The sequence below is a fragment of the Podarcis pityusensis genome (genome assembly GCF_964106645.2).
Source record: "Podarcis pityusensis genome assembly, chromosome: 1".
Classification (NCBI taxonomy): Eukaryota; Metazoa; Chordata; class Lepidosauria; order Squamata; family Lacertidae; genus Podarcis; species Podarcis pityusensis.
Window position 1 is genome coordinate 64,996,344 of NC_138028.1, and position 24,969 is coordinate 65,021,312.

Genomic DNA, 24,969 nt, shown 5'->3' on the forward strand with positions numbered 1-24,969 from the left:
AAGGTGTGGGAATATGATTTGAGGTAGCCAAAAGCTTGGGCATTCAGCATAATTTTAGAACACCAGACTTCACTTCACTTCCTCTTTCATAGTCCTCAAGAGCCCTATTAGGCATTCTCTTCACATGATGAAACTGAAAGCAGGAACATGCTAGGTAGCTCTGAGTGCTTTGCCACTGCTGCCACCACTGCTGCCCTGCATGCATTGGGAAGCTTGCCATAGTCATGGAGACTCCACATGATTTTATAATCAGGGCACTAAATCCTGCCTGGAGCTTCCACAAGTACAGCAGGCTTCACTCTACAGATATCTGCCCTGGAGGGTGATGAGGCAACACTGGAGGGGACAGAAGTACCGTGTTTTTCGCTCCATAAGACACACTTTTTCCTCCTAAAAAGTAAGGGGAAATGTCTGTGCATCTTATGGAGCGAATGTGTGGTCCCTGGCCCAGCATAGCTGGGGACTTTGGTTCCTGGAACGGCGGGGGTGTGGCACGTCGCCCGTGCGAGCATCCCCCGCCCGCGTGAGGGGGTGGGGAGAGGCGAGGCGGGGGAAGAGGGCTTTAGAACACTCTTTAGATTTCCCTCCGTCAGAGGGGCTCTGCGACTTGCATGAGAGCAGCCAAGAGCCAGTGCAGACTTTCTCCCTTGCGCGTTCTGTCAAATTGGGACGGGGAGCTCCTGCCAAGAAATATATTTGCCTCTTACACCGAGGTTTAGCTGCCAGATGCCCATGTGTGTCTGAAGGCTCTGAGGGAGACGTTGCCCAGAAGCACAGGGGTACCTCGGGTTACAGACGCTTCAGGTTACAGACTCCACTAACCCAGAAATAGTACCTCGGGTTAAGAACTTTGCTTCAGGATGAGAACAGAAATTGCATGGCTACAGCGGGAGGCCCCATTAGCTAAAGTGGTACCTCAGGTTAATTGCAGTTTCGGGTTAAGAACGGACCTCCAGAATGAATTAAGTTCTTAACCCGAGGTACCACTGTAGAAGAAACGGGTCTTTTTATCCCTTGGATGTGCAAGCAAGGCTGCCAGGCAACACTTTTGGGTTTTGTTTGCAAGGCGAGGCAGCAAATTTCACTTTTGCTCTGTTTTTGTTTTGCATTTTTATGTTGTGATCTTCAGGTGGAGGACAGTATACAAATTAACAACAACAATGCCTGATCTAGACAAACTGTCTCTCTCTCTCTCTCTCTCTCTCTCTCTCTCTCTCTCTCTCTCTCTCTCCACCCCGCTCCCCATGCGTCCTCTCTCCCGGGGAGCGGCTGTAGTTGCAGCAGGTGTTTGCTGTGGTTGTATGCCAGGCCAGAGAGAGAGAGAGAGAGAGGTTCTACTGCCAGAGCCAAGTAACATCTGAGCAAACATTGCCCAGGGAGATAGATGTTGCAGCTGGAGGATGAGGCTCATTGAAAAGAGTGGCAGCGGCTGTTAGTACAGCCGCCAGGAAAGCCGATGAGTTCAGTTTCGCTGCTGCTGCCTTTGGAGGCAGGCTGACTGAACTGCAGGCGCTATCCCGTTGCCAAGGCTCCAGCGGGAGAAGGTGCATCTTATGGAGCAAAAAATATGGCACTTACCACATCCTCACTCTCCACTTGCACAATTCTAATTGTGTGAGGAGGAGAATACCTGTATGGGACTAATGTTAACAACAAACTTCAATAAATCTGTTCACCATGCTCACCAGGATGAGTGTGGTGTTATCCATTAGCCAGCTATGATTTAACTTAATGTTTTATCTCATAAACACTCATACTTAAACCTGCTTATTGCAAAAGATTTTTGTGGTGTTGACTGTCATCCTTTAGGGAAATGATATCTTGTAAAACACTTAAAACACTATTTTGTCCCATACTCGTGATCACTTTCCTGAGTCCTGATGAGTTTTCTGCTTTTGAAGCACCCTACTGTGGTACATCTTGCTGGGTCTGGCTGTCCATTTGTGACATCTGAAATCAGGATTATGTTGATTTCATTCTATAGTTAGGGCACAGTTATTTGCTGGTTCTGTCTTAATTTTTTTCTTCAAGTTTCATAATCCTCTTACTTTAACAAGTGCAATTAGTGTTTTGTATATGAATTGGTGGGTCTAATTTTTAAAACCCTCACTGATTTATTTAGTTATTTACTTACTTACATTTTCTGTAACTTCCTCTTTTAAGTGAACATTTTGTTTGGGATCTTCTAGCTTAAGAAAATTCTTTACAAATGAATATATTTGTCATACATTCTTTTAATTTATTAGCTAGTTTTGAGAACGAAGAACCAAGAGGAAGGGACACCTATTTAATATTATCCTAACTCTCATTCTTTAATGTTGACCATAGATCATTGGGCCTAAGTTACTAATGTATAGTCGCTGTTGGTTTATCTATCTACCAGCCAAACCTCCAAAAAATTGTTCACACATTTGCTTCAGCAAAAAAGAAAATGTACAGGTGTTAGCATATGAACATTTTTACTGGTCACTGACTTAAGAATAGAGACACACCAGGATGAAAAGGTCTTTCTGTGTGCTAAACCACACTTCAAACCATATTTGTTGACCCTTTTGTTCTTTGAAACCTCCCTTCTACTTCCAAACAAGTGGCTTTTAAAACTTAAATTGCCATAATGGCCAGTTCTGAAATAACAAAGTTGGAGTACTTGAGTTTTCCTAAAACCAGGGTCTGTCTGACAGCAGGATTGTTGTTCAAGTTGATAGCCTGTCTGTTTGAAAGTAATAGACAGGGAGAACTTAGGGGTGTTACGGTCACATGTACATGCATCTTAGCACAGCTGGTAGATCTAAAATTAAGCCTGCCAGCTTTGGCAGTGGTTAGTGCCCATTGTGATTGGGTTAAATTGTGTGATTTATTTTCTTAAACTGATGGTACAGATTATATAATACATTCTAAAGTATTGAACAAATTTACTTGAGTGTATTCTAAAAGTGAATGATAGATGCCAATTATAGGGGATAATATTTGAAAGATTCAAAGCTTTAATATCTACCACATTTAAAATGCAGTTCACTCTTTTGATAATAACTTAGTTCAGATATGTGCCTTCTAGCAGACCTCTAACCAAAGATAGAATATAAAATTCATGAAAGAAACTGTGCATGTTTCTTCCTCTTTCCCTATTTGCCTTCTGTGTGACTAAGGCTGCAGTCCTATTCACTTACCTATGTATAAGTCTCATTGAATTCAACAGGGCTTGCGTATGAATAGACCTACTGTATTTTTCCATGTATAAGACAAGCTTTTTTGACCCAAAAATGAGGTTCAAAATTTAGGGTCGTCTTATACATGGGTAGTGCTGAGGGGGGACGGGCGAATGTTTTTTTGGCGCAAGCTTGAGATTGTAAGCGGCGATTGGCTGCTTGATTGTTGGGGAGGGATGCAAAAAATCGCTCACACTGGAACGCAGCACACAACCGCTCGCATTGCAGAAACCACCTGTTAGCTGCCCGATCGCTGCCAACGTCCACCAATCACTCTCCTGCTTGCTGTGACAAGGGCAGCTATCTATTGGCTGCTGCAGCAGCAATCGGGAGGACTAATAGTGGCCAACAGCCAGCTGATAGGTGGTTTCTGAAACTCAAGTGGTTGTGTGCTGCGTTCTGGCGGGTGAGCAATTTTTGGCATTCCCCCCAAATAATCCCCCCCAAAGCTCAATCCCCCCATTTTCTAAATTTTGAGGCCCCCAAAATAGGGTGCGTTTTATACATGGGGGCATCTTATAGATGGAAAAGTACGGTACCTAGGATTACACTGTCAAATATAAAGGACTGAGACTTATTAAGTTCTGCTCTGTGATGACTTTCCTCTAATTTTCACCTGTGATTCTATATGCAGTATGATTTTAAAAAAGAACAACTTTTAAGGTCAAGTTAATGAGAATATTCAGGTACTGACATTGCTGAACTTCAGGCCCCTAATAAAGTCTTTCTGTCTTTCTTTCATGATGACTTGTCATTGTTCTATTCTCTCTATGATGTATTATTATGTACACCACCAAGAAATACTGATGATTAAGTGGCATATAAATATCTTAAATAAGAGTTGCACAGGTTCCAAGAAGTTCAGGCAACATCTTTACCTGGGAAGTGAAGTTGCTTCTCACCTCTTAACATAGGATTTTAAGCCCTGCCTTCTGACATAGAAGCACAAGAGTTAACTCTTTCTGGCTACCCTCTCTTCACTCAGACATAATGAATGGAAAGTTGTTCTTAGGTCTAATTTTCCTTTTTTCATCTACTTCTTTAATAGCTTAAAATTTGCAATTTATTAACTGCAGCTCAGCCCTGATATTGATGGACCTTTTCACCTGTGCCATGGACAAAAATGTTGTCTAAGACCGCTTCTTTATATCTTTGTAAGTGAAGGACTTATATTTGCATTTGAAAAGAGACTTTCCTCAAAGGCCATTGGTATTCTGAGAGTTTGTTTACATCAAAATGTGTATGTGTATTGACTGACGAATGTGTGTGCATTATCTGTCTAACAAAACTAATTTTTCTGAAGTAGTAGCATAGTTAGCTTTGTGTTCAACAGAGAATTCTTTTTATTGCAAAAACACACTGCAGAATTTCATGACTGACATTTTTTTTTCAGGGTTGCTAGCTGTCTCCACTTTTTATCATCATAACTTCATGATTTTAATTAATAGTTAATCATTGAAAAGTTTCCAATTTTCACCACCATTTTGAGGGCTTCTTCCATTTTACATTTAATGATTTTTCCCCAGTTTCATGGAATAAGAAATGTTTTATTATAAATGTGTTCAGTATGTATCATGGAGCCAAAGTGGGGTCTCCACTGGATCTTTTGAGCATGCAGGAGGGACATTGCGTGCTTTTAAATGGTCAGTGATCACCCACAAAAATGTTTGCGTGCAAGCCATACATCTCCAAATATTACACTTTTCATTAATTAGGTAATGTTCTATGAAATGCATGAGTGCAGACATGCTTTGTCTTATGCAGCAGTGCTCCCCAAGACCGTGCTGGGGCTGGAGGAGAGCCTCCTACCCCAGTGGCACAGTAGAGATGCTGGACCTTCCTATCTACTGGCTGGTCTGCTTGTGTGTGGTGAGTGCATTGGGCACAACAACTTTGGCCAGGTCTAGCACTGCTATATGGCCCTTGGAAAGGTGCCAAACCCTCCAGGTAGAAAAAAGTTAGCCACCTGTGACTTAGAGACTTTTAAAGTATTTGTGGGAAGGAAACTATGTTTCATTTTATATGGGGATATGTTGGGCTGTACTGAGAATAGTAGGTCAGCAGATCTCAGTAGTTCAGCTTAATAGGACAGTTGTGAATCATTTCTGTAGCATTGTTAACATTTTGTTATTGGTTTATATAACTACTTACGCTCATATTAGCCTTGTGAGATAGGATATTTTGCATTTGGACTGAGGAGAGAGAAGAAGGTTTACTGAAATTGCTACTTTGGGGGAAAGACACCCCCTCAATGTTTACACTTCCCCACCCCCAGATTATTTTAAGAGAGAGAGATGCAGCAATCCCAGAATACAAAGCTATTATTTCCATTTTACAGAAGGATACGGTAATTTATGCTAAGCTCAAGGCCACCTAGTAAGTTCAGGGTAAATGTGGACTTGAACTTTAGAGCTGGGGAACCGAAGTCCAGCAAATGATTACTAGCAAAATCTCTCTCTCTCTCTCTCTCTCTCTCTCTCTCATTATTCTCTTGTTTTTATCCTCAGTTCTTTCCTTTTTGACCTCGTTTTGATCATAATGTGGAATTGCTTTAATGCTGCACAACATCAAATATTTTATTGTTGTTGACATGTCAGAGCATTTCGTTATAGGGAGGCATATATGTTTGCTAGTGTGTTTATAGCCACCCTTCATCATAACATATTTTAAGGCAGGATAGAATGCCAAAAACTCAATCAACTAAAATGATCACAAATAACAATAAGAGCAGGTAAAAGACACAATTAAAGCCCAGAGATTTAAAATATGTTTTTAAGGCACAGTGCAGGCTAACAAGTTCCAGATAATAAGCCATAGGAGTAGTCCCCAGCTACATACTCACTCTTTCAGGGGAAGTGCAACCCAGTCACAAACTATGTCTTCCCAATTTCCAGGTCTGAGAACCTCCAATCCATAGAACTTTCCCCACTGAAAATCAACACACACCCCACTACAATTTGTCCCCTTTTTTAAAAAAAGAAAGTCATATTTAAAACTTGAGGTAAAACTTGAGCTTAAAAGAGTAAAGCTGATGTTTTAAGTGAGGAAAACCCCTCCCCTGCAAAGTGGTCTCCATTGGGTCTGGATTCCATCCTTCATGGATGTTTCGCAGTCCCTCACTGCAAGAAGTAAAGTAACAGGGAACCAGGCAGAGGGCCTTCTCAGCAGTGGCGCCCTCCCTGTGGAATGCCCTCCCATCAGATGTCAATGAATTAAAGAACCATGCAACTTTTAGAAGACATCTGAAGGCTGCCCTGTGTCAGGAAATTTTTAATGTTTGACATTTTATTATTATTTATATTTTTCTGGAAGCCACCCAGAGTAGCTGGGGAAACCCAGCCAGATGGGTGGGGTATAAATAATAAAATGGTTGTTGTTTGTTTGTTGTTGTTGTTACTGTTATTATTTTCTAAACACACCAGGCAGGGCACGCACCCTCGATGTACTTTGTACCACTATCAATATGAGGGATAGATTGAAGATAAGGGTCTGACCATTATCTGGTTAAGTTTGAACTGATGATGGCAATTCCCCCCTGTAAGTGTTGTGGGCTCGTTTAGATGGTCCACCCTCAGAGACTGATGAATTTGTAGTGTCCTTGAAATATCTGAGAGATTTTCCAGTGGGAAAGTCAGCAATGCTGTTAATTGTACCTACTATGTGTACAGCTGCACTGAAGCCCAAACTGAGGTTTTATGTCTAGAGGTATATGTGTATTTAAATGAGTTCAGAACCTCACTGAGGCAGTAGTCATAACTTGTAGGTTGGTGATGTGAACTCAGAGAGATCAGATTTAAAAATTGAGTCCATAAGAAGACTAAAACGTCATTTTGTGATCATTAGAACATGCTTAGATGAACCTGGCAGTTTGGTTGTGTTTTTTAACCCTCTCTAAGCACCTCTTCATACGTTGAGAAATTAGTTAGTTTTTTCCATATAACACCTATCTGTAAAAATAGCAACTGTACCACTGTGTATCCACAGAGCGTTTTCTCATGATATGCACATGTTTGCTAATTTTCTGTGTATTTTTTATTGTTGCTGCAATTGAAATGCTTTGCTTTTGTTCATCTGCAGAGTTTGTGGTCCCTACTTCCTAGCTTGTATATTTGGAAGAATGTATGTTTATGCTTGTCTAAGGGAAACATCTGGGTGGGAGAAATTATAAATCTGAAAGCATTAATTAAAAAGATGATAACCAAATGAAATAAATAGGTCCACTGGTATTGCTCTGTTTTATAAATAGTGTGGAGAAAACTCAGTGCCTTTGGAAGTATTATTTGAGCATGCATTAGGTGGCAGTAGTGTGTTGTATTTGATGAGAACTCTTTGTCCCTGGTTTGGTTTGGTTTTTACTTTATGTCCTAATGCAGTGTAAAAATGGATGAAACATTATGTCTCAATTATTTATAATGTTCTAATTGTTCATAATATATGCCTTATATCTTTAAAATATGTGATTTTGAAATTTATAAAAAAATTTGTGACAGTGTTAATGACTTTTAAATAATAATTTAGTGCACATTGCTGTACTTGCAGTTTGAATGGACATAAGGGTGAGTGAAAATAATGCTGTTTTAAACATACTTTAAAGGATTGCCCTGAGAAATGTGTAGATATGATTCTCTCCCTTGAGTCCAAATGCAAAATTTCCAGATGTATGTGTAAACTCTTTTTATTAAACAACTAGAGAAGGTGATTGTGTCCTGCTAATTAGAAGTGTGTCACACTTAGGGTTAATTTATTTTACAATTAGTCAAAGCTAACTAATATTGCATGCAGTCTTTGTTTCTCCCTCCTTTTTCCTTTTTACTCCTTTTCCTTTCTCCTTTAGACTATTTTTAAATATCTAATCGAGTGTTTTGACACTATTTTATTCTTTTCAGCTATATCCATGCTCCTAATATTGTATACTAGTTATGTTCTTTTAGTTAGTTAGATAAGAGGGGTATGATTTAGTCTCAAGGAGATGTTTATAGAGACTAGGTAGATGTAATTAACCTTTCAGCAAAATGTTTTTAACGTTGACGTCAAATCTTGAACAGGGACAGTTAACTTGTGACCTTTTGGGGTATTCTTTTGCTTCTGCGTGTCTCACAGGTAAAGGAGCTAAGGGAATTCAAAGCTGGTACAGCAATGTCATTAATTTGGCAGAATGATCAATTAATAGAAGAAAAGCATGAAAGCGTTGACAGAACATGCTACCTAATTAGTACCTGATGAACCATGTAGGCCACAGAGCAAAGAGTGCACTGTTGCTTCAGGCTAGCTGTTGTACAAGACCTTTTATGTGCAAGTCATTAAGTCTGTATAGTAGCTAAAGAAAAACACTTCAAATGGATTTTGCTTGGCTGAGGAACTGGTCTTGTGAAGTGTTGAGAAGCCCCCACTGATTTTGCTGGGAACTGGCTAGTTGGTGCTTTACCTCGTTCTCAGACCTGTAATATTGAGCCTCTCCAACTTTATAAGCACAAATGCTTGCTTGCTTGCTCTGCCTCAGGTTAACGGGGTGTACTAAAGGATATGTTTGCACCCTGCACTATGATTTACAACTCAATCCTTACCGTGCCTATTCAGAAGTAAGTCCTGTTGGATTCAATAGGGCTTACTCCCAGGCAAGTCAGTTTACAATTGCAACCTGAATCTTATTTTAAAGCACATTATGCCACTAGCAACGGGCACACCATAACAAAGGGGGCGGGGGTTCATCTTTTTAATTTATACTTGTGAAGCATGACATAAGAACATGTCTTTGGATCGTGACCCCTCCACCTCCATCACTCATCCCTGTCACTGTGCATATAACAGTTATTTGCGTCATTTGCTGTTCTGGTTTTGTTTAATCTAGGTTTTAATTTTTAGTCACCAGCCAATTGTAGGTTCCTCCCTCCTGTAAGTTAGAGATTTATGTATTTCAGTGTTTTTCTTGTCAGTCACTGAGGTTTCCTCCAAAAGGTGGAATAAAAATACATTTTTTTCTCAAAAATGTTCCTTGAGCTCCACTCTCAGAATGGAAGGGGAGACTTTTTTTTTTTTTTTTGCTGATTTCCTCTTCCTGCCTGCAGACTCCAGAATATCTACTCTGGAAAATTGGAGAGTCTCCAAAACAGTGGGAAGGGCAGAGGAGGAAGAAGGGGATTGGCCAAAATCCCTTGCCCTTCTTTCTACAGGAGATTCCATGAGCAGAAGATAATAATTTAAATAATTTTATTATTTGCATCCCACCCATCTGACTGGGTTGCCCCAGCCACTCTCAGCAGCTTCTCTGGATGCAGCCCTGAAATTCACAGAAAGGCAACTCTGGATCTAAGCCATTTTAAATATATAAGCCAAGGTATCAGTGCAGCCTTGCTAGAAACTTCCTGATGTAAGAACAGCATTTGTGCTAATTAAAACTGTTTTATATAGTACAGTACTCCCCTAAAGAATCCATAAATTTATTTAGCTTTAAACATGGATTCCTTGATGGCAACTGTGTCCAGGAGTGCCTTGCCCATTTGGGGCTTCAAGTGTCTATTTCTGATGATGTCAGACCTTACAGTGGTCGCATGCATCTAGATTGGATTACTACTGTGCACTCCACTTGAGCTTAGCTTTGAAATTCTTCTGAAATTTTTGTTGTTCCAGATAGTAGCAGCAACTTATAGGATTACATTACTATCCAGCATCACCCACACTAGTTACCAGCTTGTTTCCTGTCATTATACAAACTGTTGGTTCTTTCCTTTGTAAAACCTTAAATGACTTGGACCTGGCAGACCGTCTTGTACGTATTAAGATCTGGTAAGGAAGTCCTTCTCTGTGTCTCACCTATGGTGGAAGTAAGATTGATCGGGGTTGGCAATGGTGCAGTAGATCCAGCCTTGACTCTTTGCAGCAGAAGGGCTCCTTCAGTTCGTGGAGTGAACCAGAATCCAGGAGAAGTTCTGGAACTTCGCTGGAGGAAGATGGCCAGGATTGTTACTTTCACCAATTCTTCTTACCTACAACCACCACCCACACCTACAACCACCACCCACACTGTTTAGGAGATTCCGTCAGCCCTTTGCAGTAGCTTTTCAAGAGATCACAGGAGAGGCAGAAAAATTAGTGAAAATTGCTCCACTGCCAGTGGAACTCAGGGCCTTCCCAGTGTTATGGAATGTCTCGCCCCATGAAGTTCAGATGTCTGTATCTTTGATTGCCATTTGCTGGCTTGTGAAATTACTACTACTATTATTATTATTATTATTATTATTATTATTATTACTGCTGCTGCTGCTGCTGCTGCTGCTATTTCTGTTGGCTTCTCATTTGACTAACTGAGTTGGTTTTTCAGGCTTTGTCCCCCTCCCTCTGGTGACTTCTCTCACAAATTGGAAGAACTATTTCACAGCAGATCTATGTGCTGTATGCTTTACCTTGTATTTAAGATACAGTAGGTATCTTAAATAATTAGCCACATTGTGGAGTGCATGATATATGAAATGCAGCTATGAATATTGGCTACAAAAAGCGAAGTATTTGGGTGAATGTAGGCCCCTTATACTTAAATCATATTAATTTCCTCCATTTGTAACCGGATATTGATGTTTTTAATACTATGCTGCAAAATAGCTTCAGCTACACTAAAGGAGAGTTGTAGTAATTTTTTTAAATGTATTTTTATTAAAGATTTTCTTGGTTGACAAAGTATGAGCAATGTCTCTCTCTTTTTTCCCCCAAGTAACATTTTTACAGATCAGTTTCATTTGTTGAGACATTAGTCATTCAAAGGGATGTTTGCACACTAACTGTGCATGTCCTTTCTCCTTTTCAGCAACTCCTCCTCCCCCACCCTTCCTCAAATCCTTCCAAATCTTCTTGCACAAAGATTGAGCTTGTGAGCATGTGCTAGATCATGGTTAGTAGGAAAGTTCAAAACTTACTACCACTGAAAATGTGAGTATGGCTAAAAAAATATAGTGTCACTTAATTTGAAACTTCATTTCCCTTAAAAACTAATAAACTAGGAATAACGTCACCCAAACTAAGCCATCATGATACAGCACTGTGGGAATTAAAAACTTGAAATGTAACAGTAAAACATTTTGTGGATCTAATGCTTTATTATCTGAAGTTTATAGAACTTTTACACAGTCAAATAGTAGGAATATTACTATATTTGAACTAAGTCATATAGTTTCAGTATTGCTGAGTTGCTGGGGTGGGGGCTGTCTGTATGCCTGATCCCCTTTCTAATTCCTGGATCCAGCATGGATTCAGTTCCTGGAATAGCCAGGATAGCTTCCTGGTGACTTAAGGGCCCTCTAAGTATGGGCCAGTAAGGTAACAAAGTGACTATGCCAGACAGAATATGGGTGGGCAGCTTTCCGCAACTCTCGCTGGTAGTTAGAAAGGCAAAGATTGGATGTGAGTTGTGTGTGTGAGCTAGAAGCAAGAAGTGGCAGACTGCAGGCTGGGCAGCTGCAAGAGACAGAGCCATGCCTGATTTTCTTTTGAATCCAAGGCTGTGGCTATGGGAGAACCAAGATCCTCTTGGGGTGTTAATGCTGTGAGCCCCTCCATCGTATGCTCATGTTGTATATATATGTGAATAAACCATATATCCTAAAGACACCACAGTCTCTGCTGTCCCTCATTCTGAGGAAACCGAACCCTGTGGGTGTGCCTGGACCTCCTAGAATCTCGCACCGCTCAGAGATTGGGGTGGGTGCAACAGTGAACATATTTTATCTGGGAATAAGCCCCAACATACATGGTCTTACTTCTGAGCAGGTAATCAGCCCTTCATACTCATTTTAAATCCTCAGCCACTGTGAACAATTAATTTTAAGAGGCAACTATAATTCCAAGTAACTACAGTTGTACCTCGGAAGTTGAATGGAATCCATTCCAGAAGTCCATTCGACTTCCAAAAGGTTTGGAAACCAAGGCACGGCTTCCAATTGGCTGCAGGAAGCTCCTGCAGCCAATTGGAAGCCACAGAAGCAGCATCGGACGTTTGGGTTCCAAAGAACGTTCAAAAACCGGAACACTCCCAGGTTTGTGGCGCTCGGGAGCCAAAACGTTTGACTCACAAGGTGTTCGTCAACCAAGGTGTGACTGTGCAGGCATCCTTTGTTGACAGAAAGAGTTGCTTTCCCACATTATATCATAATCTTAGCAAATCCGCTCTGTTGTGGCACTCTTGAGTATTCAAGTTTGTTGTTTCTGTCCACATCTCTGTAATGGTAAATGTACAGATAAGATGTTTTTTCTGCAGTAACAGTATGTACCGTATTTTTCGTTCTATAGGACGCACCGGCCCATAGGACGCACCTCGTTTTTTGGGGGGGGGGAAATGAATAAAAAAAATTATTCCCCCCCGCGGCTGCCGCCCCAAGCCTCGCGTGCTTCGGGCTGCAGGCTACCGCCCCAAGCCTCGCGCGCTCGGCGGGACCTCCCACTGGGCGCGCGAGGCTTGCAGACACTCGCCCGAAGCACGGGGAGCCCTCCGGAGGGCTCCCCGTGCTTCGGGCGACAAGCTGCCGCCCGAAGCCTCGCGCGCTCGGCGGGACCTCCTGCCGGGCGCGCAAGGCTTGCAGACACTCGCCCGAAGCACGGGGAGCCCTCCGGAGGGCTCCCCGTGCTTCGGGCGACAGGCTGCCGCGCCAAGCCTCGCGCGCTCGGCGGGACCTCCTGCCGGGCGCGCAAGGCTTGCAGACACTCGCCCGAAGCACGGGGAGCCCTCCGGAGGGCTCCCCGTGCTTCGGGCGACAGGCTGCCGCCCCAAGCCTTGCGCGCTCGGCGGGACCTCCTGCTGGGCGCGCAAAGGCTTGCAGACACTCGCCCGAAGCACGGGGAGCCCTCCGGAGGGCTCCCCGTGCTTCGGGCGACAAGCTGCAGCCCCCAGCCTTGCGCGCTCGGCGGGACCTCCTGCCGGGCGCGCAAGGCTTGCGGACACTCGCCGGGGCTGCAGGCTGCTGCCTGCAAGCCTTGTGAGCCCGCGGGAACTCCCACCGGGCTTGCAAGGCTTGCGGATAGCTTCCTGAAGCCTGGAGAGCGAGAGGGGTCGGTGCGCACCGATGCCTCTCACTCTCCAGGCTTCAGCGAAAGCCTGCATTCGCTCCATAGGACGCACACACATTTCCCCTTCATTTTTGGAGGGGAAAAAGTGCGTCCTATGGAGCGAAAAATACGGTAATTGAATCCCCTGGCTTAATAATGCTAAGTAGTGTAAAACTGCCTGCCTTACTTTTCCCCACTTTGCTTTCATTATTTTAATTCCAATAAATATAAATTGTGGGACTTGATGCACAAGCTGCTGTGAACACCACAGTAGTATGCTGTAGTCTTGAATGCTGGTTTAGACTTTCCCACACATGCACACAGCCTCCAAGTACAAAACAAAAGAACATCCCCCATTGATATTTTTACATCAGAGCTCAGAGGAAGAAGAAACTGTAGAGGAGTTAGTATTATAATTATGGTCCATCACCTGCTATCCTTGAGATGTTGGTCTTTTAATTTTGTCGTTTAACTGAATCTTGCCTTGGGATTCTTCAGTCAGAAAAGCAGTATAAAAATAAACTTGCTATGAATCTACAGTATGCTAGAGATCTGCATGAAAAAGTTATTTTCAGACTGTATGAGGTGCTTGTAGCACTGTGGAAAACAGGTAAATCAGGTACACCCACCTCATGGTGTAGCATGGAGAAATCATTATTTCATTTATTTTTATTTTAAACATATTTCACCCTTCAGCATCACTACTTCAAGAGTGGCTATGACATAAAAAAACATATCACAGATCAGACTACTAGACTAATAACATTTAAATATCAAATGAAAGCAATAAGGCAAGAAGAATCATTGCAGCCAAATAAAACACAAAATATCAGCTGGAATTTTAAGAAACTAGGAAAATAAATATGTATTTGTCCGGTACCAAAAAGGCAGGCAATTAGGTACAGCTGAACTAACCTAGATAGAGTCTTCTAAAGAGGGGTGCCATGGAAAGCAAGCAATTTTGCCAATGACCATCTGTCTGACCTCCAAAGTGTGGGCACCTGTACAAGGGCCTCCAAAAGTAATTTTACTGTGTGGATGGGTTCATGTGGGGGAAGGGACTTGTTCAGGTCATCCAAATTACCCATGCATTACCCATTAGATCTAAAGGACCCTAGTGTCACCAAGTTAAAGAAAAAAGAATGCTCTAACATATGCCCTTAGGCCAAGTAATAATTGTGTTTAAGTAGACAGATTAACAAGGATTTGATCCTGGATTTCTCAGGCCCACACCCCAAGCTTTTTAACAGCAAGGTGCCAGTTGAAGTAAGGCATATGCTTGCTTTCCTAGAATACATTTTCCTTAGGCTTTTCTTACACTTGGGATTTTTGAAGCCAATATTTGGATCCCAATTGTGCTAACATATTTTCAGAAAAATCAATGTTACTTATGCAAGCAATTCATCCTGTACCCCACCCCACCCCTGGCAGCAGACAGGAATTGGGAATAGATTTAGAATGCTGAGTCTAAATACACCTACTTTAACATTGCTGAAGAATATTTAATTCACTCCTGTGCTGAGCACCTTTTTCAAGTTCAGGATCTTAGTCTCAACAGAGCCTTTGTGGTTCCACTGTACTTTGAAACAGGAAGTTCCTAGTGGAAGTTGCTATTTACGCATGAAGGAAAGAACCTGCACTTGGCTCTAGAAGGCCCTCCCTGCAAATGTACAACTGGCACTAAGACATTGTTTTTTGCCCAGACACTTAAAAATGTGGCATTCTTTCGTCCTGCTAGTTAGCTTTTATCAAACCTTTCAGTTCATTATTTCTTACGACTTTTGTAATATTTATTATTGTGTGTGAATTAATGCTAATTGTACACCTTCCTGGAATCCTTGGATGAACAGTGATTTAGAAATATTTTAAATAAATTCAAAATAATACAGCTGGCTTTTTTTATATAATATATACAAATTATATCTGCTGACTTACTGTGGTGCCTGGTTGGCTAGTGTTGGACTAGTGTCCCTTTGCTCCATTCTAGTTCGGGGGATGGGGGGTTTCAAAGCATTTTTGCTTTATTTTTGGAAGTGTGTTGGATGGGGGAGCGCACAACGCAAGGGCAAGGCACAGGAAAAGCTGCTGTTCTCAGGCTCCTAATATCTTTCCCACCAACTATCCTAGGGTTGGGATTCTATGCTCCAAGGGTTGTTGTTGTTTAGTCGTTTAGCTGTGTCTGACTCTTCGTGACCCTATGGACCATAGCTGTCAACGTTTCCCTTTTTTTAAGGGAAATTCCCTTATTCCGAACAGGATTCCTTGCAAGAAAAGGGAAAAGTTGACAGCTGTGCTATGGACCAGAGCACACCAGGGACTCCTGTCATCCACTGCCTCCCGCAGCTTGGTCAAACTCATGTATACTCCAAGGGTAGGGAATCTTATTCTGCCTGAGTTAGTCCTCCCCTACCCAGCTGTGACCCCACCTCTTCCCAAATCATTCCACCACCCCACCCCAAAGCAGCAAGTGGACTTTGGAAAAGTTTGGTACCATTGGCACCAGTGTAAGTTTTTTAGTCATGAAATGGCTGTGTGGGGTGGTTTTCAAGGGCAATTGCACAAGGATGAGAGGGCTAACCCTTCCTTCCTTAGTTGCTGCCCTCCCCCAAAATTGCCCTTCACAGCAATTAAAAAACTACAGTTGGCCTCAAGGACCTTTTTTTAAAAGCCCAATTGCTGTGCAGGGGTTGGGAGAGAGAGACTGTGGGCTAGAGGTTTCCCTCCCCTGTACTTGCCTTGTAAGCCTCATTGGGGCTTCCTGCTGACTAGATATGGAAAAGTTGCACTGTAAGGCAATAACATGTTAAAAGGGAAATCTAAATTGGATTGTCTCAGAAATGTGTTTATATCATGGAAAAAAGGGGATGCTGTTGCACAGCAGCAGCATGCCTAAGTGCTGTATGTTCTGATAGCAATGCTATTTATGTAGAAGTGCAAACATAGCTGCGTAATACAAGTTATCCAGAACAGGAAAGTTATCCTATCATTTTGTTTTCTTCCCAAACCCAAGAGAATTTGCTAAGATTAATCATATGGAGTGACACCCAAAACCCGCTCTAGAGAGTTAAGGGACCCTTTGGAAGAGATTTGGCGTGTGCACAGCGGGGTTATAGGAAGAAGAAGTCCAGTTCTGCAACTGGGCAGACATCATTGGATTCCACCCATAATAATGAGACAAATTTAATAACTAGTATTATAAGACTATTTTGTCCCATACATTATTGTTTTGTGGCCTGTTTTGTGGCCTATAAATACATACAGCATTTATAGCTTTGATTTCAGGCAGCTTGCGTCTCTTAATTTCAAAGGTATTTACTGAAGAAGGTTCCTGCACTCTCTTTTTTTCTTTTTTGACAGACAAGACTCATTTTCATGGTATTTTTGAGTAATTCTTTTAAATATTAATGACTTGCTTTTCACTCCTCAGAAAACAACACACCAATCTAACCCCAGTTATACTTAGTAATATTTTTAAAGATGATTAACGAAAGGTGGTTGAAGGTTACAGTTTCATATGTGAATTTCATTTTATATTCAATTTGCAACCATGTTTTCTGATTCAGCAAGTGCACAAAAGCCTGTTTGTACGCTAAGATGTAAGACTAGGATCTCCTGAGCTGGATCAGGGTAGTGAAAAAAGACAAAGCATTATAGAAATTTGAAGTACTTAACATTTTTTTTCATGGTTTGTGCCATTACATTAAAGGAGACCAAGTCACACATCCAAGCAGGATGCTTTCCTCCTTCCAGAGAACCCGTTCGCTGTAGGTTATGACATAGAATGACTATGGAGACAAATCTCCACCTCAGATATGTCTATAGTTCCAGTTGCATCTTTTGCAATAACGGGCCACATTTCACATTGAGACTTTGCCGCACGATCCCTCCTTTGGGTGGGATCACATATAAAAAGAGATGGCCAGTTTGCATCTGTGAACAGATGTTGTCCTCCAAGTCTAGGGAAAGATGTTGGAAGCATTGGGGACATAAAAGGAACTTTCTGTTGAAAGACAAACTTGGAAATCTCTGCCCATATTCCTAGTAGCTACTGAAAAGTACTTGCCAAATGGTGTGAAGAAGACTAGTTGGTCATTATAATCTAAGACTGTGCACACAATACACACACACACAAAATAATAATCATGCCAAGCTATGTTTTTCTCCTTTATACATTACAAAATCTAAACCCATGTATGACTTTTTCATTTGGAATGGTGCTTGCTCAGAATTTTATACTGTTATCTTACATTGTGGAGATGTTTCGAGTTAACGGTATGATATATGTTTTTAAAAAGAATAAGTGAGAGAATTGTGACAAATGGCATTAGAATTTTATGATGTTTGGGGAGGTGGTTTCTTTTGGTGATACCTATACAAATACTAGAAATTCAGATCATTTCTTATATATTTACCAAAATCTAATTAATTTTACAATCCTGTGTTCAGCAAAACTAATGCAGAAATTACAATATCATTTTGCCCTTACACATGTTACCTTTTAGCCCTGTCCCCAAACATTATTTCAAAACTGAAAACAGCACAAAATGTTGTATCCAGTGACCCATGACTTTAGAAATTTGGAAAGGCTTTTTATTCACTGGGTTGGAATAAATTAAAGATGGTGAATGATAGATTAAAAATAGAATTACATTTATGGTAAATTTATATCCTGTTTTGTATCTTCTGTTGACTGTTTCAACGCCAAAACCTAAATATTAAAAAAGTAACCACAGAAAAATTATATGTTATTTACATTAGGCTAAAAAAAAAATGTTAAATCTAAATAGTCTTCCCCTTACTCCTATTTTTTATTTTTATTTGCGTATACCTATTTCTGTTTGCATTAGTCATTCTCTCTAGGTAAATTGTCCATAAGACCAATGATTCCATCAGCAAATTATCCAGAAAATGCTGTCAGTGCACATTGTGACATTTGTGCCACTGGTGTATTTGCTGCTATTCCAGTGGTCTAATTAACCTGGCAGCAATCTCTTGTGGCCAATGCTGCTTCCTTTGTTTGTTTTCCTTGGCACCATAGTTCAGACCTATACATCCTCCATACACTTAAAATAGATCTCATATTTACTATTGATTTCCCCCTTCCATCCCCCCCTCCCTTTCCCCTTTCCTTCTTTTGATTGGCAGTATCATCCAGACAAACAGAGCGCAGATGTGCCAGCAGGAGAAGTGGAGGCGCGCATGCAGAGGTTCATCGAAATTGATCGAGCGTGGAAAATTCTAGGGAATGAAGAGACAAAAAAAGAGTATGACCTGCAGCGGCGTGGTAGGTTCCTGCCAAGGAGTGCTGTAGTAGCAGCAGCAGCAGCTTTTGAGAGCAGAAGCCGGAGTGGTAGCTCAGTAGTATTTTTTCAAAATGCTTTTTGTTTGACCGAAACACTTCATTTGCTCTTACCCACTTCCATATTTAGATACATTATTTATACTGATTACTCCATCTCCATTAAGCAGTAAAAACATTAAATTACTTTTGACAAAGCATTAGGTGGTAGCTGTTATACTAATTCTAATGAATGTAGAACTTGGATGATAATAATGACTTAGTTTAGCCATTTCTCATTTGACAGTATTTAAAGCAGTTTCGTTAAATGTTCTTAATTACTTAAGTTATGCCCTTTGCTACATTCTGTTGCTGCATTTTAGATACAGGTTTTGAGTAATCTGTGTCAAAGGTATACTGCCGCATATTTATAAAAACTTCACAGTCATTAAAGTGTATCCTTTCTACCAGTCTTTAGGAATCGAGCATATTTCAGAATATTTGTCATAATGCATCCCTGGTATAAACGTCTAAGGAAGCAAGTTATATTCCAGTTAAATGCATTAACCAGGCAGTTCCAGCACGCGCGCACACACACATATATATATATATATGTACATCTTGGGGAAAATAGCATCTTAAAACAGTGACAGGCTGTTGTGAGAAAGAAAGGGGGAAATGTAGGTCAGGTCTGTCACACATGGGCTACCATTACATGAAGTGATAGGCTGTCTTTCTGCTCTGGCCTCAGGATAGGAGTCCCTCAGCCTTCCATTAGAACCTTCAATAAATGTATATCCACCCTACATGTTAATGGGGGGAGTCAATAATAGTGTATTGCCTGTGGGGAAAACACTCAGTCGCACTCTGCGGTAACACACTCTGGTCCAGCATTGACGTGTAGCTACCACCACTTTTCAGTGTCTGATAAAAGCTCACTGTCTCTGCAGCATGTTATTGAATTCCCTTCCATTGTACGCTGGCACACCATCAAACCTTTCTCTCTCTTGCTGTTTTAAGTTCCCTGCTGTTAAGGTTGCCACAATTTTATTTGAGAAACAAAAGCTTAGTCAGCGTGGCTGGCAGATACACATAATCAACGGAATAATATACAGCGTATCCAAGCTTATTTTTTTAATCATGAATTATTTGGTGTCTATAGTTCTCTCTTTTTTCAAAATGTGCTATTTGGGGTGTTAGATGTTAAACTGAAATGAGCAAAATTATTTTTGAACTAGTTTTTTTTTGCTTGTAGCTTAATAGAAAGAGTAGCTGGTTTTGCCAAGAGAGAGAGGGAGAGAGACTAACTTGGAGCTGGGGTTAAGAAATTTCCCTTGTGTAAAAATTGGCAGAAATGTATTTGTTTATGCTCTGTCCATTTTGTAGTTAGACTTTGAGATATACACTCTAGCATAGAAGTCAGTCCAGTCAATTAAGCTTTATGTCCTTACAAGTAATGCACAGAAAATGACAGTTAATGCGTATTTTAATTTTTGAGGTTGTGAAGCTTTTTCAGATTTGCTTTTTTTAATGTTTCGTGCTGTTCCCCATTCAGATAAGCAAAACGTGTGGAATTTGCTTTGATTGAAATCTACAGGCATTGATTCTGTGCAACCTTTGTTTTTCTAGTGAGGCTTGAAGGGACTTGGAAAAGAGAGATTGGGCAGTTGCAGTGGCTGTGTAACTTCCGTTGCAATCGGTGGAGTGTCAGCAAGGATTCATATAATACACAACTTTTGGTTTTAACTAAAGTTGATGTGTTGTTGCAGTATACCAAAACAATTTTATTGAAAGGAATTGATTTAAAGGAAAGCAACCTATTTTAAATCCCTTTAAATCCATTGGGATCTATTGGGCATTTATGGTCCTGTTCTTCCAAAACAATACTTGCTACTGTTAAAGTGATTACTGAAAATGGGAAGCTTATTGACAAATCTGCCTGATAGTGCCATAGTTGAGAACAACTGCCCAAATTAGGAGTGGGTGGATGACTTAGGGTGCAGCAATGGGCACTGCTATAAGAGAGACTAGCTTTCTCAAACAGCATTATGGTGAGTTCTGCCAGGTTTGACAAGCCTCAGGCTTTCTCTCAGAGTTGGAGAGGTTGGATGAGAGTTGCCCCCACAGCAGCACTTCAGAGGCACTCACAATGGGGAAGAGCTGGAACTCCACAATAAAACACGCTTTCTGTGCAAAAAATTCAATTCTCATCATATCTCAAGGAAGGTCTGGGCAAAAAAATTGTGTTGAAAACCTGGAGATCCATTGCTAGTCAGTCTACCAATATTTATAGAACAGCTTCCCATGTTTGAGATTATCACTACTCCCTCCTTAGCTCCTCAGTTGGTAGGAAGTCTGGGATTGGATTTGTCTCTGTGCTTCTGGCACAGTGCCTGAAAGCCATTTGCTCACCCCCACCCTCCCTTCAGCTTGAAGCTAGCAGGCAGAATTGGGACTGCACTTGCAATTGTGCTGGGTTTTGGAAGCCTTTGGAAGATTCTGGGAAGGATTCCACACATCGCTCTTTGTTTCCAAGATGGGGAAGATGAGAGGATTTCCAGACTTCTGATTTTTTCTAATAGAAAAGCACTGGTTGTTGAGGGGGTTGGGTGAACAGTGAACAGTGGGTAAAGGAGAACTTTGAGCTAACAAAGAGGATGGGGTTGGCAAGCGGGGAGTTGTAAGATGAGATGGAGGTATTGAAGGGCTGGGGTTGAAGGAGGAGTTGAGGGTTGAGAGGGTAGAAGGGGGTGGGGGATTAAAGAAACTGTGAGGGGTTGGGCAGGGTGTAAGTGGAGGGCGTTGGGGAGTTGGTGAGGGTGGCAGGTAGGGAGGGATGTTGAGCAGGGGCGACAGCCCCTAATATTTACACACAATAACAAAGATCTCAACCTGTTTTATTATTATGATAATTTAAAAATGACAACCAAATGCTCAAGAATATTAACTCTGATTGCAATGTTATAACACAACCATTCCTAAACAAGCCCCTCTGAATTGTGATAGAATCGTGAACTGAGAATTGGCCATTTTATTTGTTTGTTTGTTTAAATTATTTTTATTGTCTACTACAATTTCATTATAAAAACCAAAGCAGTTTACACCTATTATATACACACAATAAAACCATATAAAGTTTTAAAATTGCAAATCATCAGTTGACTATATATAACTGAATATAATCTAATATAAATTATTGTGAGGAAAAGTCCGAAGAAGAACATAAAAATGAATTTATTTTGATCTTCCGGTCTAAATGGTGTGATTTTGCAGTGCTGTGAAATATATGTATTGATCAAACAGCATCTCATGAATCTTTCTTAGGTGCTAGAATAAGAAAGTAAATCTGAAGCTGCTCAATTTTTATTATTATTTCTAGAGCTGGACTTAAGGGAAGGGTTCTTGCCATTAGGACTTATAAGCTCCCCCTGCCCTACCAGGACAGTTTTGTGGGTTTCAGGCAAGGTTCAGCCTGAATGGTAGCAGTGTATTCGTGGCCCTACAGTGTTCATAAACATGTATATCATACTCAAACTATATATTAGCACAACATCAACAAATTACAGCAAGCATCTACCCCCCTCTTCCTCTTCTTGTATGGCTTTTAGTTTTGCTTAACAGGGGCTGTTCTTCCTTCCCCCTGCCCCACCTTCTGGAGCAAGGCTTTGGGGAGGGAAAAGACCCCTGACTGAAACCCTGGAGAACCAACTGCTGCCAGTCAGTGTAGACAATACTGAGCTAGACTTTCTGGCAAAGTGTTACTGAAGTGTGCTTCTAATAGTTATGTAATGCTGTTTAAAAGATTCCCAGCATCCCTTTTAATTGTCTTGAATTTTCGGCTTGTAAGACATGCAATGAAGAACCTCCGGTCCATGGGCCAACTTTGGTCCGCAACAGGTACAGGTTGACTTGTGAGGCCCTTTTCCTTCATGTCCATCATCTGACAGACATAAGGGTGGGGTTAAATCCTGTGTTGGCTATGTGTACCTGTCCCCAGCTACGAACAGAAGTGTGCATCCCAAGTGAGCAGAGTTCAACCTTGCTCATCTACTGATGAATAGGACTTAAATTGTGCTCAAGTCAGCAGGATTCCATGCAAACCTGATTATACCAGAGTCTCCTGCTAAAATGGAGTCAATCCATCCCCCATAATTTTAGCACTCAACCCTGATAAAACACAGGGGGGCTTCCCTTTTAGCAGCGTCTGATGCGCCCTCCTCACTGAATCAGTAAAGAACTGCATATCCACTCACTATGTAGTATTACTTAAAATTCAGAGAGACATCTAAGGACACACAATATAAAATCAATATTTATTTAGAAATAGAAATTTTTAGATACAGTGGTACCTTGGGTTAAGAACTTAATTCGTTCTGGAGGTCCGTTCTTAACCTGAAACATTCTTAACCTGAAGCACCACTTTAGCTAATGGGGCCTCCTGCTGCCACACGATTTCTGTTCTCACCCTGAAGCAAAGTTCTTAACCTGAGGTACTATTTCTGGGTTAGTGGAGTCTGTAACCTGAAGCACCTGTAACCCGAGGTACCACTGTATAACCCATTGTACAGATTACCAATTTACTACACAGCTTCACCAGTGCCATCCAAGTGGTAACATGCATATGGTGAACCCTTGGTAAATGTTCATATGGATCTACTTTTTACATTCTGTGGATTTCCATAGCTTTGTTCTTGTTCTCCAACTTCTCCTGCAAAGAGAAGGCAGAAAGGACATATGGGAGGTTCTCAAAGGTCTCTCATCCATTGTAACAGCCTGGCATACTGAGTCCTCAAGCACACAGATTTGAGTTGTGTTGGAGATAGAACAAGGCTTTGCTATGGTCTATGAGTGATAGACTTCAAATTTCCTGGAATATACAGTGGTTGGTTCAGTTGTGATACATTATTACCCAAATTCCATAAGTGACATTAAAATAAATCTAAGTCTTATTACATATATATTGGCAAAGAACAACAGAGTGTGTAATCCATGGAATTAGATAGAAAAGATAGAAGGAACTGAAGATGGAAAACTCTTATTAGTATTTTTGACTGGTTCCATCTACTGTAGCATTTCTTCTAGTGATTTGGAGCATCAGCATAATTGCCAAGATGGATTAAGTTGATAAGAGAAGATAAAGCTTCCTCCCCCCTCATTCTCATTTATTACTATTTCAGTCTTAGATGTAAGTGGGTTAACTTTGTTTTAATATATATCTATTTAATGTACTGGAGGTGTTCAGAATAGGTTAGGTCAAAGAGGTTTTATTGATCCAGTAATTATATCTAACTTGTCTGATTTGTTTTAATTGCCTTCATTAAGATTAATTTAGATGAAACTCATTCCCTGGAGATCTATAGTGTAGATTTCAGGTAAAATTAGAATCACAATTTAATGTTGCAAAAAGGAGGCAGAGACCACAGGCCAACTTGATACTGGATAATCGGCCGCTAATTAATGAATTGCATGGGGGGGGGGATCATGCTTTAATATTAAAGTGCTAATTAGATTTTTTTCACCAATACATGAGGGCAGTTAAAATAAGTGTTTAATTTCACTACCAATACATTATTCATAGTTAACTACTATGGTAGCAGACTGGTTGCACCAAAATGAGGAACATCAGGATAACCTTTGTTCTAAAACAGTTTGTAACAAATGCATGCATACTACTCCTGACAGAATGTGGACCACAATTGCCAAGTTACAGTATGAGTCCCTACGTTTTTGCAGTTTAGCATGGTACTATCAAATTCAGATTACTAGTTGAGAGCTGCTTTCTTCACAGATTGGCATTCATTTTAGGTTTGACTTAGCTCCTTTCCAGTATTCTCTGTAACCAGTAATCTGAGATGATAAACTGGGTATCGTGAATTAGTATTCATTTGCTCATAGAACATTGTATACCAAAGCACAACTGTGATCAAAATATTATATAGCACCAATGTGATTTTAAGTATCTATATTAATTCTAAATCAAGGGTGGGTAGCATCCCTTCCATGGGTCAAATGAGGTCCTCCAGGTCTTTCTATCATCCTAGGCCATGCCCCTCACCATCCTTGATCTGTACCCTCATTGAGTGCCTTTGCTTACCTGGAATATGTCAATGAACTGAGATACTGCCTCTTGCTTGCTTGAACGGATAGCTGTGTGTGCAGAAATCTGACTTGCATGGCAGGGATTTAGCTTACTGTACATGGAAAGTAGCCACATGTGTTGCATTAGCCACTTTTGGCTTTGGCCCTGGCCACCACTACCATACAGCCCCAAGACTGACTATGAGAGATTGTGACCATTGGACTGGTGCAAATTCCCCATTTTTTAAAAAAGTGTTGGGGAAAATAAGGAACTCTAGTATTCCAAAGTATGCATAGCTGTGACCATGCACAGAACTAGCTGTATGGTGGTATCCTAAGCAAGGCAAATGGAACAAACTGTTCCGTTATTTTGTTTCT

The 24,969-nt window shown here is 40.9% G+C and overlaps 1 protein-coding gene across 3 annotated transcripts in view; it reads left to right on the top strand.

The window, feature by feature from the left end:
* The window catches only part of DNAJC24 (DnaJ heat shock protein family (Hsp40) member C24), a 41,282-nt gene that overhangs the window by 8,081 nt on the left and 8,232 nt on the right, over positions 1–24,969 (top strand). For all 3 annotated transcript variants that reach the window (XM_080984407.1, XM_080984406.1, XM_080984408.1), the window contains exon 3: positions 18,381–18,519. In XM_080984407.1, coding sequence (XP_080840533.1) covers positions 18,381–18,519 — 139 coding nt within the window. The remainder of the gene's footprint in view (positions 1–18,380; positions 18,520–24,969) is intronic.